This window comes from Salvelinus sp. IW2-2015, linkage group LG3, assembly GCF_002910315.2.
Source record: "Salvelinus sp. IW2-2015 linkage group LG3, ASM291031v2, whole genome shotgun sequence".
Taxonomy (NCBI): domain Eukaryota; kingdom Metazoa; phylum Chordata; class Actinopteri; order Salmoniformes; family Salmonidae; genus Salvelinus; species Salvelinus sp. IW2-2015.
In genome coordinates, this window is record NC_036840.1 from 2,256,336 (window position 1) to 2,276,040 (window position 19,705).

At 43.5% G+C, this 19,705-nt stretch overlaps 4 protein-coding genes across 9 annotated transcripts in view; 2 read left to right on the forward strand and 2 right to left on the reverse strand.

Annotated features, from left to right (window-relative positions):
- The window catches only part of LOC111982232 (muscarinic acetylcholine receptor M2-like), a 452,193-nt gene that overhangs the window by 216,473 nt on the left and 216,015 nt on the right, over positions 1–19,705 (reverse strand). The window lies entirely within an intron of this gene.
- LOC111982126 (forkhead box protein M1-like) lies at positions 15–4,040 on the reverse strand. The gene is made up of 8 exons (XM_024013705.2): positions 3,581–4,040; positions 3,322–3,470; positions 2,894–3,088; positions 2,578–2,706; positions 2,346–2,402; positions 2,038–2,089; positions 1,754–1,923; positions 15–1,656 (listed from the first exon to the last, which is right to left on the reverse strand). The coding sequence occupies exons 1-8, from the start codon at positions 4,038–4,040 to the stop codon at positions 850–852; spliced, it is 2,019 nt and encodes a 672-aa protein (XP_023869473.1). The 3' UTR covers positions 15–849.
- On the forward strand, positions 4,008–6,784 carry rhno1 (RAD9-HUS1-RAD1 interacting nuclear orphan 1). Of its 2 annotated transcripts, none has more exons than XM_024013897.2 (3): positions 4,008–4,098; positions 5,369–5,571; positions 5,731–6,784. In XM_024013897.2, the coding sequence occupies exons 2-3, from the start codon at positions 5,389–5,391 to the stop codon at positions 6,496–6,498; spliced, it is 951 nt and encodes a 316-aa protein (XP_023869665.1). In that variant the 5' UTR covers positions 4,008–4,098; positions 5,369–5,388; the 3' UTR covers positions 6,499–6,784. The 2 variants fall into 2 exon arrangements, with proteins under 2 accessions (XP_023869665.1, XP_023869659.1); XM_024013891.2 differs by lacking the exon at positions 4,008–4,098 and adding an exon at positions 5,039–5,155.
- The window catches only part of LOC111982161 (tubby-related protein 3-like), a 38,820-nt gene continuing 26,111 nt past the window's right edge, over positions 6,997–19,705 (forward strand). Inside the window, exon 1 of one of the 3 annotated variants that reach the window (XM_024013776.2) lies at positions 6,997–7,117. In XM_024013776.2, the coding sequence (XP_023869544.1) occupies positions 7,098–7,117 (20 nt within the window). In that variant the 5' untranslated portion in view covers positions 6,997–7,097. Of the gene's footprint in view, positions 7,118–7,223; positions 8,057–19,705 lie in introns of those variants that run through there. The other 2 variants (XM_024013775.3, XM_024013779.3) reach the window with 2 other exon arrangements.

Genomic DNA, 19,705 nt, shown 5'->3' on the forward strand with positions numbered 1-19,705 from the left:
AAACCATAATAAACTCATGCATTAAATGTTTAATCTTCTAGCCAAAAAACTTCCAATGACAATTCAAACATACATTTTTWAAAATTCAAATATATTTCCCTTCTACAGACGGAGTAAGACAGGAATAGAAGGCATCACCATACTACTTTATGCTTTTACATAGTTTCTCACTCACTACTACCACTCTTTAAAAGTTCACAAAGCAGATTGGACATTGTGTCATACATAGAATAAGTTACAAAAGTGCACTAGAATAAGTGTTGACTTGGTCAATCAAAAATGGCATCTCCTTTGGGTGTAGACAGCCCTGGTTGTTTATTACTTTCTCTCATTGGTGGTTGGTCATCTGTACATCATGTTACATCCTTTCAGAGGTCCAATCAAATGGAGACTCGCTCACTTCAGAGGAGGCACCACATCTTATATTCTAGCATGGTAGTGTCGGTCTCACTGGATAGTTTGATGATTTATGTATAAATGTACATTTTAAAAAGCAAAACATATTACAAAATGTGCAAATTAAACATACATATTCCATGTAGGCTACATACAACTCAGGCATACTTTTCGGTTCCCTAGAAGTTCCTTCAAGACTATCGTGGGAGACAGTGAATTGTAATCAAAATATGGTCACTTAAGCCTGTGGCATGAAACACAACCAAGCGAGAAGAAAAAGACTGGTTAGTAGTGACAAAAGCAACCAACGACAAAGGAAAAATCTAAGTTAGAAAGAAAACTCCCACATTTACAGATTGGAAGACGATGTGAGCAGCTTGGGTAATGATGAGACTATGGCATCCTCATCTAGCAAAGAACTTTGAAAGGGTTGCGCTCTCTGCTCGGCAGTGGCTACTTGAGTTCAGGGATGAGCTGAGACCAGCTGATGTTCCCCATACCCAGATCATCATCCTCCAGGCCAGAGAAGCTGATATCCACCAAGATCTTGCTCAGGCTGTCGTTCATGGTGTCCAGGACCAAGCCCTCCGTAAGGGAGCGGTTGGCTGTGGAGGGACCCCCGATCTGGAGCTCTCTGGAGCAGCCCTGCAGACGCTCTGGCCCCGGGGAGCAGGTGCCGGTGGGGCCAGCCGCAGATGTGGAGCGTGCAGAGGTGAGCAGCTCGCGAGGGGAGTTGAACAAGGGKAGGTCCTTAAAGGGAGTGCTACTGAAGCTGAATGGGGTGTGGTCATGGCGGTGTGGGGTGAAGCTGGGGCCGGGGGTGCGGATGGGGCTGAAGTCCAGCATGCCGCCTCTCTCCTTGCCCAGCGGGGTCACCCTCCAGGGCTCTAACAGAACAGTGGGTGGCTTGCTGGGGGTGGAGGAGGCTGGGTGGCTGCTCTTGATGGGAGTCTTGAAAGAGAACTCCCTGCAGGGGCTGTCAGGCTCCGGCCGGGGGTCGAGCTCGGCGTCCTGTAAGGCGGAGCCGTCGGAGGCCAGGCCCGAGTCGAAGAAGGTGCTGTCAGGGAAGAGGAGCACGGGCTCCTCGTTGGAAGGCAGGACGAGGCGCTGCTTGCGACGGGAGCTGCTGACTTCCTTCCTGGTGTTGGTCAGAATGGCCCTAGGGGTAACAGAGGTCAGGGGCACACAGACCTGCTCCTCCTTCATCTCCTCAACTGGAGGAGCATACAGCATCACTGTGGAGGCATCACTGTACGTAACCTGCAAACGCAGTAACATGTATTAATTTAATAATTATAGGGAATCAAGTAACCCCCCGCCACTTTACAAAACAAAAAAAGGTATGGTGAGACTTTACCTTGGGAGCTATACGGACCCTCTTGCCCCCTCCTGAGGAGCTAGATTTCTGCTGGGGGGCAGAGAGGGGGAGCCGTGWGGACGAGGACAGGAAGAGTGACTGGGTGAAAGGCAGCTGGATGGGGACCAAGTAGGAGTCTGCACGAGGAAGAAGAGGCTTCATCTTCCTCTCTGAAGATATGGATGGCAAAAAAAAGAAAAAAGTTGAGGCAACGGCTACACATCAATAATTTCCAACTCTCAAAMGTTTGGTAATCGTCCAGCTGCTTGTTTCCCCCCACTTACCAGGAACACTGGCAGATGTTTTCTTGATTTCAGGAGCAATTCTCTTTTGTTGCTGCGGGAAACAATTGAGATGTTAACTTATATGAAGACGGCATGAGTTAGACCTGTGTAGGAGAAGTTACTGACTATGTACGGTGGTCCTGTGATGTCTGCCTCTCTCTGCCTACACCTCGCATCTCCCCTGAAATGAATTGTCAGCTTAATGAGCTAAACAAGAGCAGATGGAAAGCATGTCCTGTCCTCTCTCCAATGGTCCTGTCCTCCCTGACTGACTGCCACAGATGAAAAGAAGGGTAAAACAATCTTACATGTTGGTCACAGACCTGCATGGTCCGAGACGAGACGGAAGTTGGATCAGACTCAGTCTGTGGGGTGGAAAATTGGTCAAAAGGGACAGAGTTATCATAGAGATAATAATCAAAAAGTAGATTTCAGAGTGAACAGTTATTTGCAGGCATTTGTCCTTTTGTGGAGTCCCATAGTTGTAATTGGCCAGCGACAAAATATGACTAAGAACAGAAAAGTGGGTAACATGCCAACCTTGTACACCTGGTCAAGAGTAAGGCAGCGATTGGCCTCTGGGCGGATGGTCCAGTAGGAGATCTTGCCATCTTGTGTTGTCTCACGGATGAACATGTCATGCAGGGAGAGATTGTGGCGGATGGAATTCTGGCAGAGGAGCATAGACAATATCAAACTAAGAGGATGTGGCTTATGCCATTGGCAATTATARAAGTTTTTGTTGGGTGCTTAAGGGGTATTTTTCTGCTTCTATTGTAACATGATCTTGTCCTCAACTACTAGAGTGGCACCAATACAATCTTTCTGTGACCAAGGGCTTATTGTGGATGTTTACCTTCCAGCCTGGCTTAGCCACCTTTCTGAAATATGGAAAGTGATCCTCAATCCAAGTATAGATCTCTTTCAATGTCATCCTCCTGCTCTTCTTACTGTTGATGGCAAACTGAATCATTGCCATGTACGAGTAGGGTGGTCTCTCTGACAAGGGGTCTTTGACAACCCTGTGTGCTTCCATTCGCTCACTTTGTGACTGTGTGCAAAACAGAACAAAAGAGAGGTTGGTTTCATTTGGCCTATTTAGATACTACTCTTTTAAGACTCAACAAATGCAGCAAGCATGCAGAACTAATATCACACTTGAGTGCAACACTTGAAACATTCTAGATAAACATATAACACGGTGTCGGTGACACCCTCCTTGAGCGTCACTGTTTACATACGTCAGTTGACAATCACACTGAGATGCTAAAAGAGGAGCCAAACCTGGAGAATCTGTTGGCAAGCATCATGATTCTCTTTGTTGGCAGCTTTCTTAGCAGGATCTGGTTCAAGACCGTCTGTATTCATCCTCCCAAGCCACTGGATGTTAGTAAGGCTGTCATCTAGAGGACTGCAATCAAGGTCCCTATTCACTGTGAAATAATAAAAACTGTGCGCATCAACAATGTTCATCATCAAACAGTTAAACACCGGAAAAGTAGAAGGTCATTTAACCCAAAATCATGAAAGCATATAAACATACATGGTTTAATTGTAGTCAAAGCCTTAGTATCCTTTAGGCAGTCCATTGTTGTTGCCTTCTCTGGCTGTGTGACAAGAGCCATGCTACTCCTACCAGAGCTGCGACCTCTCATATAGCTAGGTTGACTGAAAGAATCTGCAACATCCTCGATACAGCCACCACCACTTAGAAGGATGAATTTGTTTGGTCCTTGAGAGCCACACTCCTTCCCCTTGGCAGTGAGGGCCCCAATTACACTCTGAAGGTCTGCAGTTTTGGGGATGACAACCACTTGTGTGCCAGGCATAGTGGGATGGTCCATGATACGGATGCCATCAGGAAAACACTGGCCACCTGAGGGTTTGGATGTGGATGCTTCCTTGTGTCGTAGTCCATCCGGCTCATCAACTGCTGGTTCATTTAGCTGAAAAGGAAGCTTCCTCCTCCTAAGGATCAGGGGCCTTCTTGGGCTCTGTCTCATTCTGCTCAGATTACAGAGCTGGCCCTTTGACTTCACTTGATGTCTGAAGAGATAACAGGTAACGTTAAAGTTAGAATGTAACGTTACAGCCAAAACTACATTTTCGCTGGGGCAGAAAAAGCTGGTTAGGTTTGAGCTAGTTGGCTATAATGGCTAAATGATAGCTAAACTGATCTGATGACGAATCAGGTGCTGACAACTTTCTACCTGAGTTGATATGCTGCAACTAAGTAAGCAAGGCTGTCGATGCAAAAGCTGTTAGTTCGAAAATTATCCAAGGTTCTTTTGATGGGCAAATTAAAGTAGCGTTGGTAACAACGCCGAATTAAATGTATATCACGTATGGATCACATCATGAAGTGATGTTTTCCATATTTGCGCTGACGTTACTCTAGTAACTTGCTAATCTAACTATACTAAAATKTATTTGATTGTATCAATTAAAAATAAAGCAGCCAGGTAATTGTTACAATAGCTAGCTAGCTAACGATTTTAGAATAGAAATACCAGCCTTTCAAATATCAGCTATGGTTATGACGCACAGTCTTCTAGAACATGATGGTGTTAGCTAGTTGCTAATCCACGGGTTTCTAGTTAGCTAACATACAAAGAAGGTAGAAACATATTCTCCAAACTAGCTAGTAGTTAGTTAGCTAGCGGTAATAGTTAACGCGTTTAGTTTGCCAGCTAACGTTAGTCCAGTTAATTAGCCAGCTAGCTAGCAACTTTAACCAAGTTGCATATAACAAACCTTCATATTATGGTGATGCAATGCGCTTTTGTTCTGGGTTATTTGACTCCTTAATTAAACAATGACAATAATCGAAAATGAAAGTTGACAGGTAGTTTGTAGATCTCAATCTCCTTTCATTCAGTGTGAAAGGGAATGGGATTTTGAATTTTGGCGCAGTATTTGCGATTCCGGTCATGTGGTCTTTGCATATCCAATGYACTGAACCCAGTGGATGTGAAAACCAATCAGCGTTAACCATCATGTTAACGGCAAGACTTGGAAGACAGCGAAGCGAATGCAAAACGTTTGCACTTTCTGATTCAGACATTATTTCTTCAAAACATTGATAGCTAGCTACTTCTGACATGCAGTTTACACCCAGGTACGTCGTGTGATTATACGAAGGCTTATGTACTCTTCCATGTGTTCATGGGAGGGTACTTCACTCTGTTGTTATTTTTTGTTGTTGTAGCTAACTAGCTACTTAACCCAAAGCAAGCTATAGCGTTATAACGTTTCTTATATGCCACATCTGTTTCATACTGCATTCCTTTAAAACGTCACCATATATTTAACCTTCTCTTTATCCCATCAGCTCCTCAGCCATGATCTCTGATGCCCCGTAAAACAAGAAAGAAATCTTTGCCAAACTCACAGAAGCCGTCGTTGTTGTTTTTTGAGCCACCACTTGATGACGCCAGATACCACAATGTGCCTCAAGTGAGTGGCGCACTCAATCCCAAATCATTTCTAGATGAGGAGCACCGACAGAACAGCTGCACAGCCTGTAGTTCTTGGGTAATCACAGTTTATAACTGTTAATGTGTATGATGCTAATAATGTTTTTAATGTAATTATTTACTATCMTCTGAATGTTGTCCTTTCATACCATAGACTATAAATAATGTATGACAAACATGTTCAAAGATGTCTCGTCTCTCGCTCACTCAATTTCAGGTGAGTCCACAGTTTGATCAGCTACCGCCCCCTGCACCCAGAGGAAGGCGAGGGAGGAAGAAGTGCATCTCTGCAACAAGCATTCTTGACAAGAGTTCTCACTTATCCAGAAAAGGTAGTGTTTACAAGTTCCAAGCCTTATCCTTTCAGAGAAGGTCAACAGCCCAACCTCTCCATCAAAAGCATGCATGTAGAAAGAAGGCTGTAGAATCTGCTCTTGAGGCCCATGAGGAGCAGCAGGMCTTGCAAGTTCATAAGGTTGGTTCTCTAAGTACAGAGTACCTAAGTAACCAAGATGAAACGGAGACACCAACACAGATAACTTCTCTCAGGAAAGGGACAGCTGAGAGGAGACGGTTGTCAGAGTTAACACCGGAAGATGCAGCATCAACCTCCAGCAGATGTGTGGGGGTCCTTAGAACGTCAGCTGCCAATGTTGCCAGACATGGCAAGAGCCCAGCGGCATGCTCTGCTCGGACTCCTGCCTCAGCAACACACCACACCCCTGGCACGGACAATGTCTTCTCCCCACTTGATGTAGAGACTCCAGAGTTACACCATGATGGAAGTTCCTCCTTTCTTCGCCTCCTGTTGCCTGCGTCACAGCCGATGACCCCGCCACATACTGTGACTTCAGAGATTTTAGCAACAGACACCCCAGAGAGGGACTATGGAGTCAAGGTTACATGGAGGAGGAGGAAAGGGCTGATGAGGTTGCTGAGGGACCGAGGTTATCTTTCAAGTGCAGAGGCACTAATTAGCATCTAATCAACATAACTGTAAATGTTGACATCATTTTACTATCATGTTCTGCAATTAACAATGAATTGTAGTTAACATTGTAGTTAACACCACATGAATAAATTAGTCTACTGATTGAAAGTGATATGTTGCAATAACTATAATATTATTGAGTCCACTCAATTGTTTTGCTGCTCGGGATAACTTGGCATGTTGTCCATGTGCAGTTGGTAATTCAGCCCATTATGGATTTGGCTCTGTCTAGGTTCTTGTTTTCTTTGTACCCTGGGTCCACATTAAATATTTTTTTWAATTGGTTGTTTTTCAATTTAACATAAATGCATAATGAATTTTTGAGGTTTGAGTGTTACAACACTAGCTAGTAACGTTGGTATAAATAGAGGGTTCTATTTACTAGCTACATTTGTGGTAACTTGGAATGCAGAGGCAAAGAAACCTGTTCAATCACTCAAGTCTATATAACCTGCCATCCAATAGGATAGTCCGTTGTAGTCATGTGCGGTAACTAGGGCTGTGGGGAACAATTTTCCAAGCGTGTCAAGGAAAGTTGTCTGCTGCACGGGGAGGCCACCACCAGCTGGGATCCATAGCAACCGTGGATAAACATGAGTTACTACAGCACAAGGTAAGTAAAAAAAAAATATATATATATGTAGTTCTTTGCCCATGATACTATGTAGACATGCAGTGTCCAAATTGCATGGGCGAAGCGTGTCTGGTGGGTGGTGCGCGAGACTAGTCTGTCACTTAACTTTTTCAGAAGGCACTGTTGCCTGAGAAGACTGATGCTAGTTTGGCTAATGTTAGGCTAGCTAGCTAATGTTTCTTGCTTGCCTGAAGATAACCGAGCACGCTAAGTGGTAAATCAATCATGGAAGATGATACCAAGCACAAACTAAAATACATATTTTACACAACTTGAAATGTAGCTAACTATTGTATACAGGAATCAAGCAGAGTTCAACGCTTATCATTAACCATTTGGGGATCGTTTTATCACGAAAAGGAAGCGTGAGTTGGTCAGTGAATTGTAGCTTGGAAAACTCCATCGATTGTTAGCTAGCTAGCGTGCTTGTTAACGGTAAAGCAGAAGGCACACAATTCTTCATGGATTGCTCGTAAACTTTTTGATATTTTTTTGTAACAGGAATGGGTTTGAAAATGAGAGAATCTTTTTTATTTTAACTTGCTAGCTAGCTATAACGTAAAATGTCAAAATTGTATGAACATGTATGTTGACAACGAAGCTATAACGACGTTATAAACATCTGTCAAGGCTCAAGCCTTGAATATGTTGGGTTGCTAACGTTACATTATTGCGTCACAAAAGCCATCAGATAGGGAATATATTACACTCGATTTCTCGAGTTACTGTGGCTTTGTCATAGGAGCTTGCGCCATTGTCATTGGAGACGGCACCGCAGAAATGTGGGTAGCTTGCTAAAAAATACAGTATTAGGGCCTATGAGGGGGGCAATCTTGGCAACATCACTTGGCACGGTCACTACCGAAGAAGTCTCCGAAACGGAAGAAGTGACAGGATGAACAACATCAACAAAAGCAGGTGAATCAAGCTAATGTCATAGGCATGATGATGGTATGGAATTGTGGCCAACATGGGGACAATCCGATGTTGATTAGGGTGTTGGATGGTTCAGTTCGTGGTTAATGATGTGATAGGCTACATGGAGGCAATAGACAAATGATATGTCAGTCAAGAGTATGATTATTATTTAACACTTCCTGAACCCTTCGGCATAACAGAATCACCTGTCATAAACACAGTCATGACAGTTTGTCATTAAAATGACAACTGACTTTATACTGTTTATGACCATGCTATTATGACAAACACTGTTCTTTTGAGCAGTTTAAGGTGTTATACTAGCACCCACAAGTGAAATCCACTGCATTGCTTTTGCAATCTCATTTCACCCTGTGAAGTTGAGTTTCATTTAGGGATTGTTACTGCTTATTTCACTAGCAAACGTTTTCCATATGCTGTGCATTCCAGGTCAAAATAATGACACTCCACCCCCATATGATTGTGGATTGGAATGTAGGATGGCTGAATGTTATGTGACTATCTGGAGGCAATAAAGAATTCCACAGTCTTCGGTTTTTAAAGCGTACCCACGACTGTTGCAATACCATTGCACCCACAACAAACAATATTATTGGCTATTCCCTTTGTGACATCAATGCACACTGTGGAAAATGGCTCAGGAAAATTAATAGGCAAACATGTTGACACAAGAAATGCAGTATTTCCTCTAGGATTTCCACCGAACATTTTAGAGGCCCTCTTGGACGCTGAGACAAAATGTTGCAGTTTTAAAGCAAATTTCCTGCAATTCTACACATTTTGCCATGGGGCAGAGAGAACATTTTACAGTTTTATAGCTAGTTTCATGCTATTCTAAACATTTTGCCATGGGGATGAGAGAGCATTAGCAGTAAGTATCCAAGGTTCTTTTGATGAGCAAATTAAAGTAGCGTTAGCTAGCTAGCTAGGGTAACCTGTTAACACCAAATTAAATTTATATCGGATATGGATCACATCATGATCTGATGTTTTCCATATTTGTGCTGACGTTACTCTAGTAACTTGCTAATCCTTTCCTACAATTCTACACATTTTGCCATGGGACTGAGAGAAAATGTGCAGTTTTAAAGCTAATTTCCTGCAATTCTACACATTTTGCCATGGGGCAGAGAGAACATTTTACAGTTTTATAGCTAGTTTCATGCTATTCTAAACATTTTGCCATGGGGATGAGAGAGCATTAGCAGTAAGTATCCAAGGTTKTTTTGATGAGCAAATTAAAGTAGCGTTAGCTAGCTAGCTAGGGTAACCTGTTAACACCAAATTAAATTTATATCGGATATGGATCACATCATGATCTGATGTTTTCCATATTTGTGCTGACGTTACTCTAGTAACTTGCTAATCCTTTCCTACAATTCTACACATTTTGCCATGGGACTGAGAGAAAATGTGCAGTTTTAAAATAACTGTCCAGTGAAAATCTCACTATTAAAAGTTAATATTCTGTTAACTCATATCCATATAATGTTATACCTGTCTCTTATACACATCTAGATGTGTATAAGAGACAGATGTTATAGACTCGTTCTATACACATATTTGTGGTCAAAGCATAAATTGGAGAATAAACACTTCAAACTTGCATCTCAAACAGACCGTTTAATAAAAAATGCTTGCTTTTTCCTCATGGAGTATGATGTAATACTCCTAAAGAGGTTGAGCTGGCCAATCAGCAGTCTACTCGTATTAATATTTTTAATGATCGGTATACGCCCACACCATTCTGTTGTTGGGGTACGCCCAAACCCTGTCTCTTATACACATCTAGATGTGTATAAGAGACAGGGCTTATGCTGTGTTCTTATGCTATCTGAGTGACTCGAACATAACAAAATCAAAAGGGGCCCCATGCCAGTTTTTATTCTGGTGGTTGTTAGCTAGTTCTCAAAGATGATCTTATTTAAAAATATATGCCCTCATTATCTTTTCTGCATTTTTTTTTATATCTYGTTTTAGTTGTTTAAGTTTCCACTGAAAACTTTTTATGAATACAGGGGAAACACTGACATGACGTGTTGGAGCATGCCTCTCCCTGCCTCCTCTTACACTAGCTTCTCAATCAGTTTCAGAAGGGAAATCAACTCCCCCTATGGTCCCCCAGCACTCCTATTGATGTCTGTTTGATGTCAGTGCATTAGGACTGTGCTGACCAGAGGTGCCCTGAGAGCAGAGCATGGTGCTGTATGCGTAGGAGGTTACTGTAAGCTCTGCAGAAAAAGTGTGAAATCCATAGGTCCATTTTTACCCTGAGAGGAGAATAAAATCAGAGGGCAGTTCCCACCCTTTCCTGTTCTAATGCTGCAATGTGGACTGATTATTTGATGTAATCTGCTTGTGTAGTCTTTCAGAGGATGTCTGTAGAGGATTAGTATAAGGAACAGACATGTAGCCTGGGCAGGGTTTCCGTCAGGAAAATTTGGTGGCGGACACCGTGATGGCAAGATTTTWATTTACCGGATGTTTGAGAAATTTACCGGACATCCATATGCATTGGGTGCATAACATAGGGTGTCGTCCCATGGTGCTCAAAAGCACATTTTAGATTATTGTAATTAATCTTAACAGAATAGAAATGAGCCTGTAAATGAGCCTGTTCTTATATCAGCATGACAGGTTTTATCGAAAAGCAAAACATTGCCCATCCCTGCTATAAATCATAAATGAATATCATTAAAAAAAAGAAAAAACATTTAGCCTAGAAGAACAAGTCGCCTACACAACTTCAAAATGTAATATTTGTATAATATAATTTGCAAACGACCTGTCCTATAGCCTATTTGTAGGAACATTTGAATTAATAAATAACAAACCACAGCTGGTTTCAAATACAATCTAGGCCTCTACTTTAATTTAGCCTAGGCGTGAAGATTTTAATTAGTCCTAATAAATAACAAAACATGGTTGTCTACGAACTCCAGGGCCAGCCCGCCTCGCTCCCAATTCCAGCTGCGATTCAGCACCACAGCTGTGGAAGGAGGCCACTCTAGGCGGCCACAAAATGAAGAAATTATCAAACTGGTGTTGGACAATCAAATTCCATATGTAAATAAACAACATTTGTTACAGCTGGTTCATTAACAGAAAGCTTATTTTACAATACTCCTGTGAAACGAGGCCCGCGCCATGCTATTATAAAAGCTCTTGTTTCCAAAGCTCAATGTTTAGTTTCTAAGTGCCACTGAATAAGCTCAACTGAAATGCACCAATAGTGCACGATACACATCATTACTCTACTCTGGTCTATCAATCCATTCCAAATCTATATAGGCCTGGCCTACTATACATGGTGATCTTGCCTAGGGCGGCAGCAGAACTGCTAGGACTGGGCCTGTCAAACATAATAATTTGCCTCTAATTTACTTGCGTTTGCGGCAGACCGTGGCCTGCTCAAAGTGAGCTGCTGTTGGGAAGTCAAAACTGTCCAACTCCTTGGAGCAGCTTAATGCACATCAGCCTCGTTACTTTGTCCTCAAGAAGGTGCGATCTTGAGGCCGTATTTACTCTGATTTGGAGAAAGAATCCCCTCTCGATGGGCACACTGGAAACAGGGATCATCAACACAATCTTCGCCAATTTTGCCCAGTCAGGGTACATTTAGCTGAAGTCCCTTGTGAGGACCTCGCATCTTTTTGCGTGAGTAAAAATAGAAACGCCACCGACACTAATTTCCAAGCTGCTTGAGGATTTATTAACCTAATGAAATYTATTTGCCTATGAAGTTGGAGCACATCGACTGGTATCTTCATCAATAAATAAAAAGCTTTATTTTGCAATAGATTATTAGATTTTTTTTTTCAGGACAATTTGTCCGGTCACGTCATTTACCGGCTAACGAAAACCTAGAGCCTGGGTTTGGCAGGCAAAAACAACACACCAGGCCTGGTTCGCCACCACGTCAAAGCCCCCCAACCAGCCAGACACTATTTGTTTGTGTCCAGCTGTCATGCATGCAGATGGCACAGCTGCAAGGTCTGTTCAGAGAGGAAACATGGGAGTTTTAAATCCTGGCATGTAAAACATCTAACCTATCTCTCAAGCCCTTTCCAGTATCCTATCCTTCTCTCTTTCTCCGTAAGGGCTCTCTTCTCTCTGCTGTGCGTTTCATGCTTGGGTGACTCAATTGGCAGAGGATGCGAGTGTCTGTTTTAAGAGCTGAACAGAGAGGTGGAAAGTGACCTAAACACAGCAGTATCTCAGGCTGATACCATAAACCTGAGAGTAGAGGGAAAAATGCATCAGATGAAACTGTACTGATCAAGCGCATGGATGGACAAATGAAAATCGGGGTGTCTGTAAGGTATAGTGCACACGATTATCATGGTCAGTGACCTAAGATAATCATGCACTCACAGTCTCACTCAGAATCAGTTACCATTCAGTCTGCTGTCGGAKAATTGGTCCTGGTTTAATTCAATGTATCTTCAGCTTAAATCAGCTTTTGCAGGAATTCCCTTTCCATAAAGGTGTGGTTGTTGTATCCCTATTTCACAATGGCTCAGCAGACCTATAACAAACCAGCTGGACCTCAAGTATCTAACTGTACAAGACCTGTGGGTGAGAAAATGGGGTAGAAGGGTAGAAAATGGTTTGCAATTTACTTCCTATTTTCCAGCACATTCCGAACACATGCCTCCGCAGTGGCTTGGACAATCCATCCAGTTGAGTCAGGGACTGACAGACAGAGGGAAAACATCTGGTATTTGCAATAGGTAGGCTGGTTCTCAACTGACTCATGTAGGCTACTCCATTTTAGCCTACCTAATCTCCCGTGGGCAGATTCTGTGTGTAGACCGAAGAACCTGCCGTGACTCAATGGGATGCATGAGATAGCGAGCTTCTGTAGTTTCAGTCTTTGGGTTTTCATCATTGTTATATGGACGTAAGGCGGTGCTTCGAGTGCTTACCAGTTGACACTTAACTCTTGTTTCCATCATTTGTTTTGACAGTGTTTAATTACTCTCAGGTGAATCATTCCCCAGATTGCCCTCAGCTGAGGAGAATGCCATTTTCCCTTCACAGGCACGCGACGCAAACACACGTACACATTTTTACATTTACATTTTAAGTCATTTAGCAGACGCTCTTATCCAGAGCGACTTACAAGTTGGTGCATTCACCTTATGATGTCCAGTGGAACAACCACTTTACAATAGTGCATCTAACTCTAAGGGGGGGGGGGGGGGGGTTAGAAGGATTACTTTATCCTATCCTAGGTATTCCTTAAAGAGGTGGGGTTTCAGGTGTCTCCGGAAGGTGGTGATTAATTCCGCTGACCTGGCGTCGTGGGGGAGTTTGTTCACCATTGGGGTGCCAGAGCAGCGAACAGTTTTGACTGGGGCTGAGCGGGAGCTGTACTTCCTCAGAGGTAGGGAGGCGAGCAGGCCAGAGGTGGATGAACGCAGTGCCCTTGTTTGGTGTAGGGCCTGATCAGAGCCTGAAGGTACGGAGGTGCCGTTCCCCTCACAGCTCCGTAGGCAAGCACCATGGTCTTGTAGCGGATGCGAGCTTCAACTGGAAGCAAACTGTCACAAACAGAAGACGATATGACTTAAAGACCCTGTGGTCTCCTAGCAACAGGATCAGGTCCCCACCTTCTTGCCAGTTTTAGGAATGAGAGGGTTGTTTGTTTATACTTCCGTTAATTGGGAGTAATGTGATTATCATCCAGAAACAGCTTTACTTACACGGATTCAGGACCATATAAGGAAAGCCTATGTAGAAGAGGCAGAAAACCAGAAATAATGTGGTTTCACATTGACAAGAAAACCGTTTGGTTCATTTTGCTATGACTAAGCAAATTCCATGTTCTGGCATTTTCTGTCAAAATAAAAGTGTTGGAATATTTTAACTTAAGATACTAGGCCTAGGCTAAGCCCACAAAGCGTAAACCAATTGGTGTTAAATTCCGTTTTTTAGTCAATGGTCTGCGGTTTTGGTATGTGAAATATCTCCCTCTGAGTCGAGGAAATGGGTCTGTGGAGTTCTGCAGAAAGCATTTTTATCTATTCCGATACAGTCATGTCCAGCTTTAGCATGGCCTATCAGTCTATATATCTGATACATCTTATAAACTGAAGAAAGACAGACATATACACTAAGTCAGAGGACCAAGTTTAGGGATTTTCTGCCTGGTATTTTGTCTTGCTGAACTCACGCCACATTTAGACTCCCTAACAAATCCCTGTTCGTTCACTGTGTTGTGTTCAGAGGCTAGCCTCAAGTGTGGCGTCATGGCAACTGCTGCTACTCAGAGACCTCACCCTCGCTGCGTGGCGCTGTCACTCCTGGGATGGGACTCCTCAGGTGCAGGGTAGCAGGGTTGTAAGTTGAAGCTTCAGGTAGACCTTCAGACTGACTCTGGACCGGGTTGGGAGTACCATACATTACCGGAGCTGCTGCTGGACTGACTATCACACATCTAGACTGGCTGATACAGCATCATGGACAGTGTAAAGAGTGGTGTCTCCCAGCCTGTCTACAGTCGCTGGTCCTACAGGTATTCAGCAGGCCTACGTAGGCACACGCTCGCACGTAGACATTATCATATTGTGTACACACACACACACACACACACACTGTGTGCTTGATTTCTCATAAATGTGTACTGTAATATGAAAGAGGAACTGAGAGTCCTGTGAGTCAGGTGTTAGTTGTGTCTGTGACAGACAGATAGGCTTTGAGCATCTCTTGTTCCCACTGCTCCTACCTCTTACCCACACCTCTGTTCTCCTTGGGCTGAATGGCTTACCTGCTGTTAAAGGGAAACCACTTTTTTCATTAATCCACTGTTGATACAGCCCCAAAATGTTTTGTATGTCAGCAGTCAAGTTTGAAAGATATTGGAATTTCAAGAAGCAAAGTGTCACCGGCCAAATACAGTGTCAACAGGGCTAATAAAAAAAAAAGGTCTCTAAGTATCTCTCCCACGCTCATGTTTCGTCTGCTGCATCGTCGTTACTTATTCAGAGCTCCACCTCTTGTACTGTAACTAGTTTCTTTTTAACATGTTATATTGTGAGGTTTTGTTTTACAGCTGTTTGTTCTAAGGACGTGCTAAGAATAATATTTGACCAAGTAGCTGACATGAAAGAATTTGATTGAAGTTGCTTGTGTTGAAAAGACTGTCGTTTAGCTTGTATGAGTCCTATAATATCCTAGGCCTAGTTAAACAGAGTTGTTCATGCTCTACACCTCACCATGCGTTGATCATTTATTCAGCTGGTGTCTTTTCGTCTGGCTTCCTTAAAGGCACAATCTGCGATCTGGAAATCTGTTTTAATGGTCATTTAAATTCTTGGTATATAGCAGGGCTGCCGTTTCACACAAAAAACGAATCCCATATTCTAGCTTTAACTTGACGCAGAGCTGATCTGACTGCCAGGGAATCAAAAGCTGTCTAATCTCACCCATGTCATCACCCGAATCTCACCCATGTCATCACCCTGTTTTGAATAATRCGTCTCTCTTGTGATTTCACTCGCTGAACTGGAACTGAAGCCATTATGTCCAACCTCTGGGGAAATAGAAGTTTAATTAGACTTCGTCTCGTTCAGTCTTTCTTTTTAACCCCGGAAAGTCATTTGCCAAAGGGGAAATTACATTTACTTTATTCAATGAACTTTTAAACATTTACTTTATTCAATGAACTTTAAAACATGATTTAAATTAGTCCACAGCTGTGAAGTATATTAATGAGAATCCATTTATTGCAGTTTGTTAATAGGCTTCTCTGTTGTCTCTCGTCTGATAATAAAGTCTCTAATTTTATGCTAAATGSCAGAGACGCTTGGAACTGCATCATATTGTCATCTGAATGCAGTAGTCTCATCCTATTCTCAAGCCTTTTCACCAACAGACCGAGGACAATGCGATGACATGAAGGGTATCCTAAAACTTGTTTGTGACAACGTAACAGGCTATTATTGGGCTGCGTTTTGTTTGCTTGTCTCAGTAAGTATTTTACAGCACAGTGTCAGTGTTATTTGTTTCACCTTTATTTAACCAGGTAGGCCAGTTGAGAACAAGTTCTCATTTACAACTGCGTCCTGGCCAAGATAGAGCAAAGCAGTGCGACAAAATCAACAACACAGAGTTACACATGGGATAAACAAACGTACAGTCAATAACACAATAGAAAAATCTATATACAGTGTGTGCAAATGTAGTAAGGTTAGGGAGGTAAGGCAATAAATAGGCCATAGTGGCGAAATAATTACAATTTAGCATTAACACTGGAGTGATTGATGTGCAAGTAGAGCTACTGGGGTGCAAAAGAGCAAAAAGTATATAATATGGGGATGAGGTAGTTGGGTGGGCTATTTACTGATGGGCTGTGTACAGGTGCAATGATCGGTAAGCTGCTCTGACAGCTGATGATTAAAGTTAGTGAGGGAGATATAAGACTCCAGCGTCAGTGATTTTTGCAATTCGTTCCAGTCATTGGCAGCAGAGAACTGGAAGGAAAGGTGGCCGAAGTAAGTGTTGGCTTTGGGGATGACCAGTGAAATATACCTGCTGGAGAGCGTGCTACGGGTGGGTGTTGCTATGGTGACCAGTGAGCTGAGATAAGGCGGGGCTTTACCTAGCAAAGACTTATAGATAACGTGGAGCCAGTGGGTTTGGCGACYAATATGAAGCGAGGGCCAGCCAACGAGAGCATACAGGTTGCAGTGGTGGGTAGTATATGGGGCTTTGGTGACAAAACGGTTGGCACTGTGATAGACTACATCCAATTTGCTGAGTAGAGTGTTGGAGGCTATTTTGTAAATGACATCGCCGAAGTCAAGGATAGTCGGTTTTACGAGGGTATGTTTAGCAGCATGAGTGAAGGAGGCTTTGTTGCGAAATAGAAAGCCGATTCTAGATTTAATTTTGGATTGGAGATGCTTAATGTGAGTCTGGAAGGAGAGTTTACAGTCTAACCAGACACCCAGGTATTTGTAGTTGTCCACATATTCTAAGTCAGAACCGCCCAGAGTAGTGATGCTAGTCGGGCGTGCGGGTGCGGGCAGCGATCGGTTGAAGAGCGTGCATTTCGTTTTACTAGCATTTAAGGGCAGTTGGAGGCCACGGATGGAGTGTTGTATGGCATTGAAGCTCGTCTGGAGGTTTGTTAACAGTGTCCAAAGAAGGGCCAGAGGTATACAGAATGGTGTCGTCTGCGTAGAGGTGGATCAGAGAATCACCAGCAGCAAGAGCGACATCATTGATATATACAGACAAAAGAGTCGGCCCGAGAATTGAACCCTGTGGCACCCCCATAGAGACTMCCAGAGGTCCGGACAACAGGCCCTCTGATTTGACACACTGAACTCTGTCTGAGAAGTAGTTTGTGAACCAGGCGGGGCAGTCAATTGAGAAACCAATGCTGTTGAGCCGATAAGAATGTGGTGATTGACAGAGTCGAAAGCCTTGGCCAGGTCGATGAAGACGTCTGCACAGTACTGTCTCTGTCTCTTATACACATCTAGATGTGTATAAGAGACAGGTGACTGAGAAGTAGTTTGTGAACCAGGCGGGGCAGTCAATTGAGAAACCAATGCTGTTGAGCCGATAAGAATGTGGTGATTGACAGAGTCGAAAGCCTTGGCCAGGTCGATGAAGACGTCTGCACAGTACTGTCTTTTATCGATGGCTGTTATGATATCGTTTAGGAACATGAGCGTGGCTGAGGTGCGTCCATGACCAGCTCGGAAACCAGATTGCATAGCGGATAAGGTATGGTTGGTCGGTGATCTGTTTGTTAACTTGGCTTTCGAAGACTTTAGAAAGTCAAGGCAGGATAGATATAGGTCTGTAACAGTTTGGGTCTAGAGTGTCTCCCCCTTTGAAGAGGGGGATGACCGCGGCAGCTTAACAATCTTTAGGGATCTCAGACGATATGAGAGGTTGAATAGGCTAGCAATAGGGGTTGCAACAATTGCGGCAGATCATTTTAGAAAGAGAGGGTCCAGATTGTCTAGCCCAGCTGATTTGTAGGGGTCCAGATTTTGCAGCTCTTTCAGAACATCAGCTATCTGGATTTGGGTGAAGGAAAAGTTGGAGGGGGGGGGGCTTGGGCATGTTGCTGCGGGGGGTGCAGAGCTGTTGGCCGGGTAAGGGTAGCCAGGTGGAAAGCATGGCCAGCCGTAGAAAAATGCTTATTGAAATTATCGTAGATTTATCGGTGGTGAGTGTTTCCTAGCCTCAGTGCAGTGGGCAGCTGGGAGGAGGTGCTCTTATTCTCCATGGACTTTACAGTGTCCCAAAACTTTTTGGAATTTGTGCTATAAGATGAAAATTTCTGTTTGAAAAAGCTGCCTTTGCTTTCCTAACTGACTGTGTATATTGGTTCCTAATTTCCCTGAAAAGTTGCATATCACGGGGGCTATTCGATGCTAATGCAGTACGCCACATTATGTTTTTGTGCTGGTCAAGGGCAGTCAAGTCTGGAGTGAACCAAGGGCTATCTATATCTGTTCTTAGTTCTATGTTTTTTGAATAGTGCATGCTTAATTAAGATGGTGAGGAATGCACTTTTAAAGAATAACCAGGCATCCTCTACTGACGGAATGCGGTCAATATCCTTCCAGGATACCCGGGCCAGGTCGATTAGAAAGGCCTGCTCGCTGAAGTGTTTTAGGGAGCGTTTGACAGTGATGAGGAGTGGTCGTTTGAGCGCGGACCCATTACGSACGCAGGCAATAAGGCAGTGATCTCTGAGATCCTGGTTGAAGACAGCAGAGGTGTATTTACAGGGCAGGTTGGTCAGGATGATATCTATGAGGGTGCCATATTTACAGATTTAGGGTTGTACCTGGTAGGTTCCTTGATAATTTGTTTGAAATTGAGGGCATCTAGCTTAGATTCTAGGATGGCTGGGGTGTTAAGCATATCCCAGTTTAGGTCACCTAACAGTCAATTCACATATGGTGTCCAGGGCACAGCTGGGGGCTGAGGGGGTTCTATAACAGGCGGCAACAGTGAGAGACTTATTTCTGGAAAGGTGGATTTTTAAAAGTAGAAGCTCGAACTGGATAGCATGACAGAACTCTGCAGACTCTCTCTGCAGTAGATTGCAACTCCGCCCCCTTTGGCAGTTCTATCTTGGCGGAAAATGTTGTAGTTGGGGATGGAAATTTCAGAATTTTTGGTGGCCTTCCTAAGCCAGGATTCAGACACGGCTAGGACATCCGGGTTGGAGGACTGCGCTAAAGCATTGAATAAAACAAACTTAGGGAAGAGGCTTCTGATATTAACATGCATGAAACCATAGCTTTTACGGTTACAGAAGTAAACAAATGATAGCGCCTGGGGAATAGGTGTGGAACTGGGGGCTACAGGGCCTGGGTTAACCTCTACATCACCAGAGGAACAGAGGAGGAGTAGGATAAGGGTACGGCTAAACGCGCTAAAGGCTATAAGAACTGGTCGTCTAGTGCATTGGAACAGAGAGTAAAAGGAGCAGATTTCTGGGCGTGGTAGAATAGATTCAGGCATAATGTACAGACAAGGTATGGTAGGATGTGAGTACAGTGGAGGTCAACCTTGGTGTTGAGTGACGATGAGAGAGGTTTCGTCTCTGGTGGCACCAGTTAAGCAGGTGAGGTCTCTGCATATGTGGGG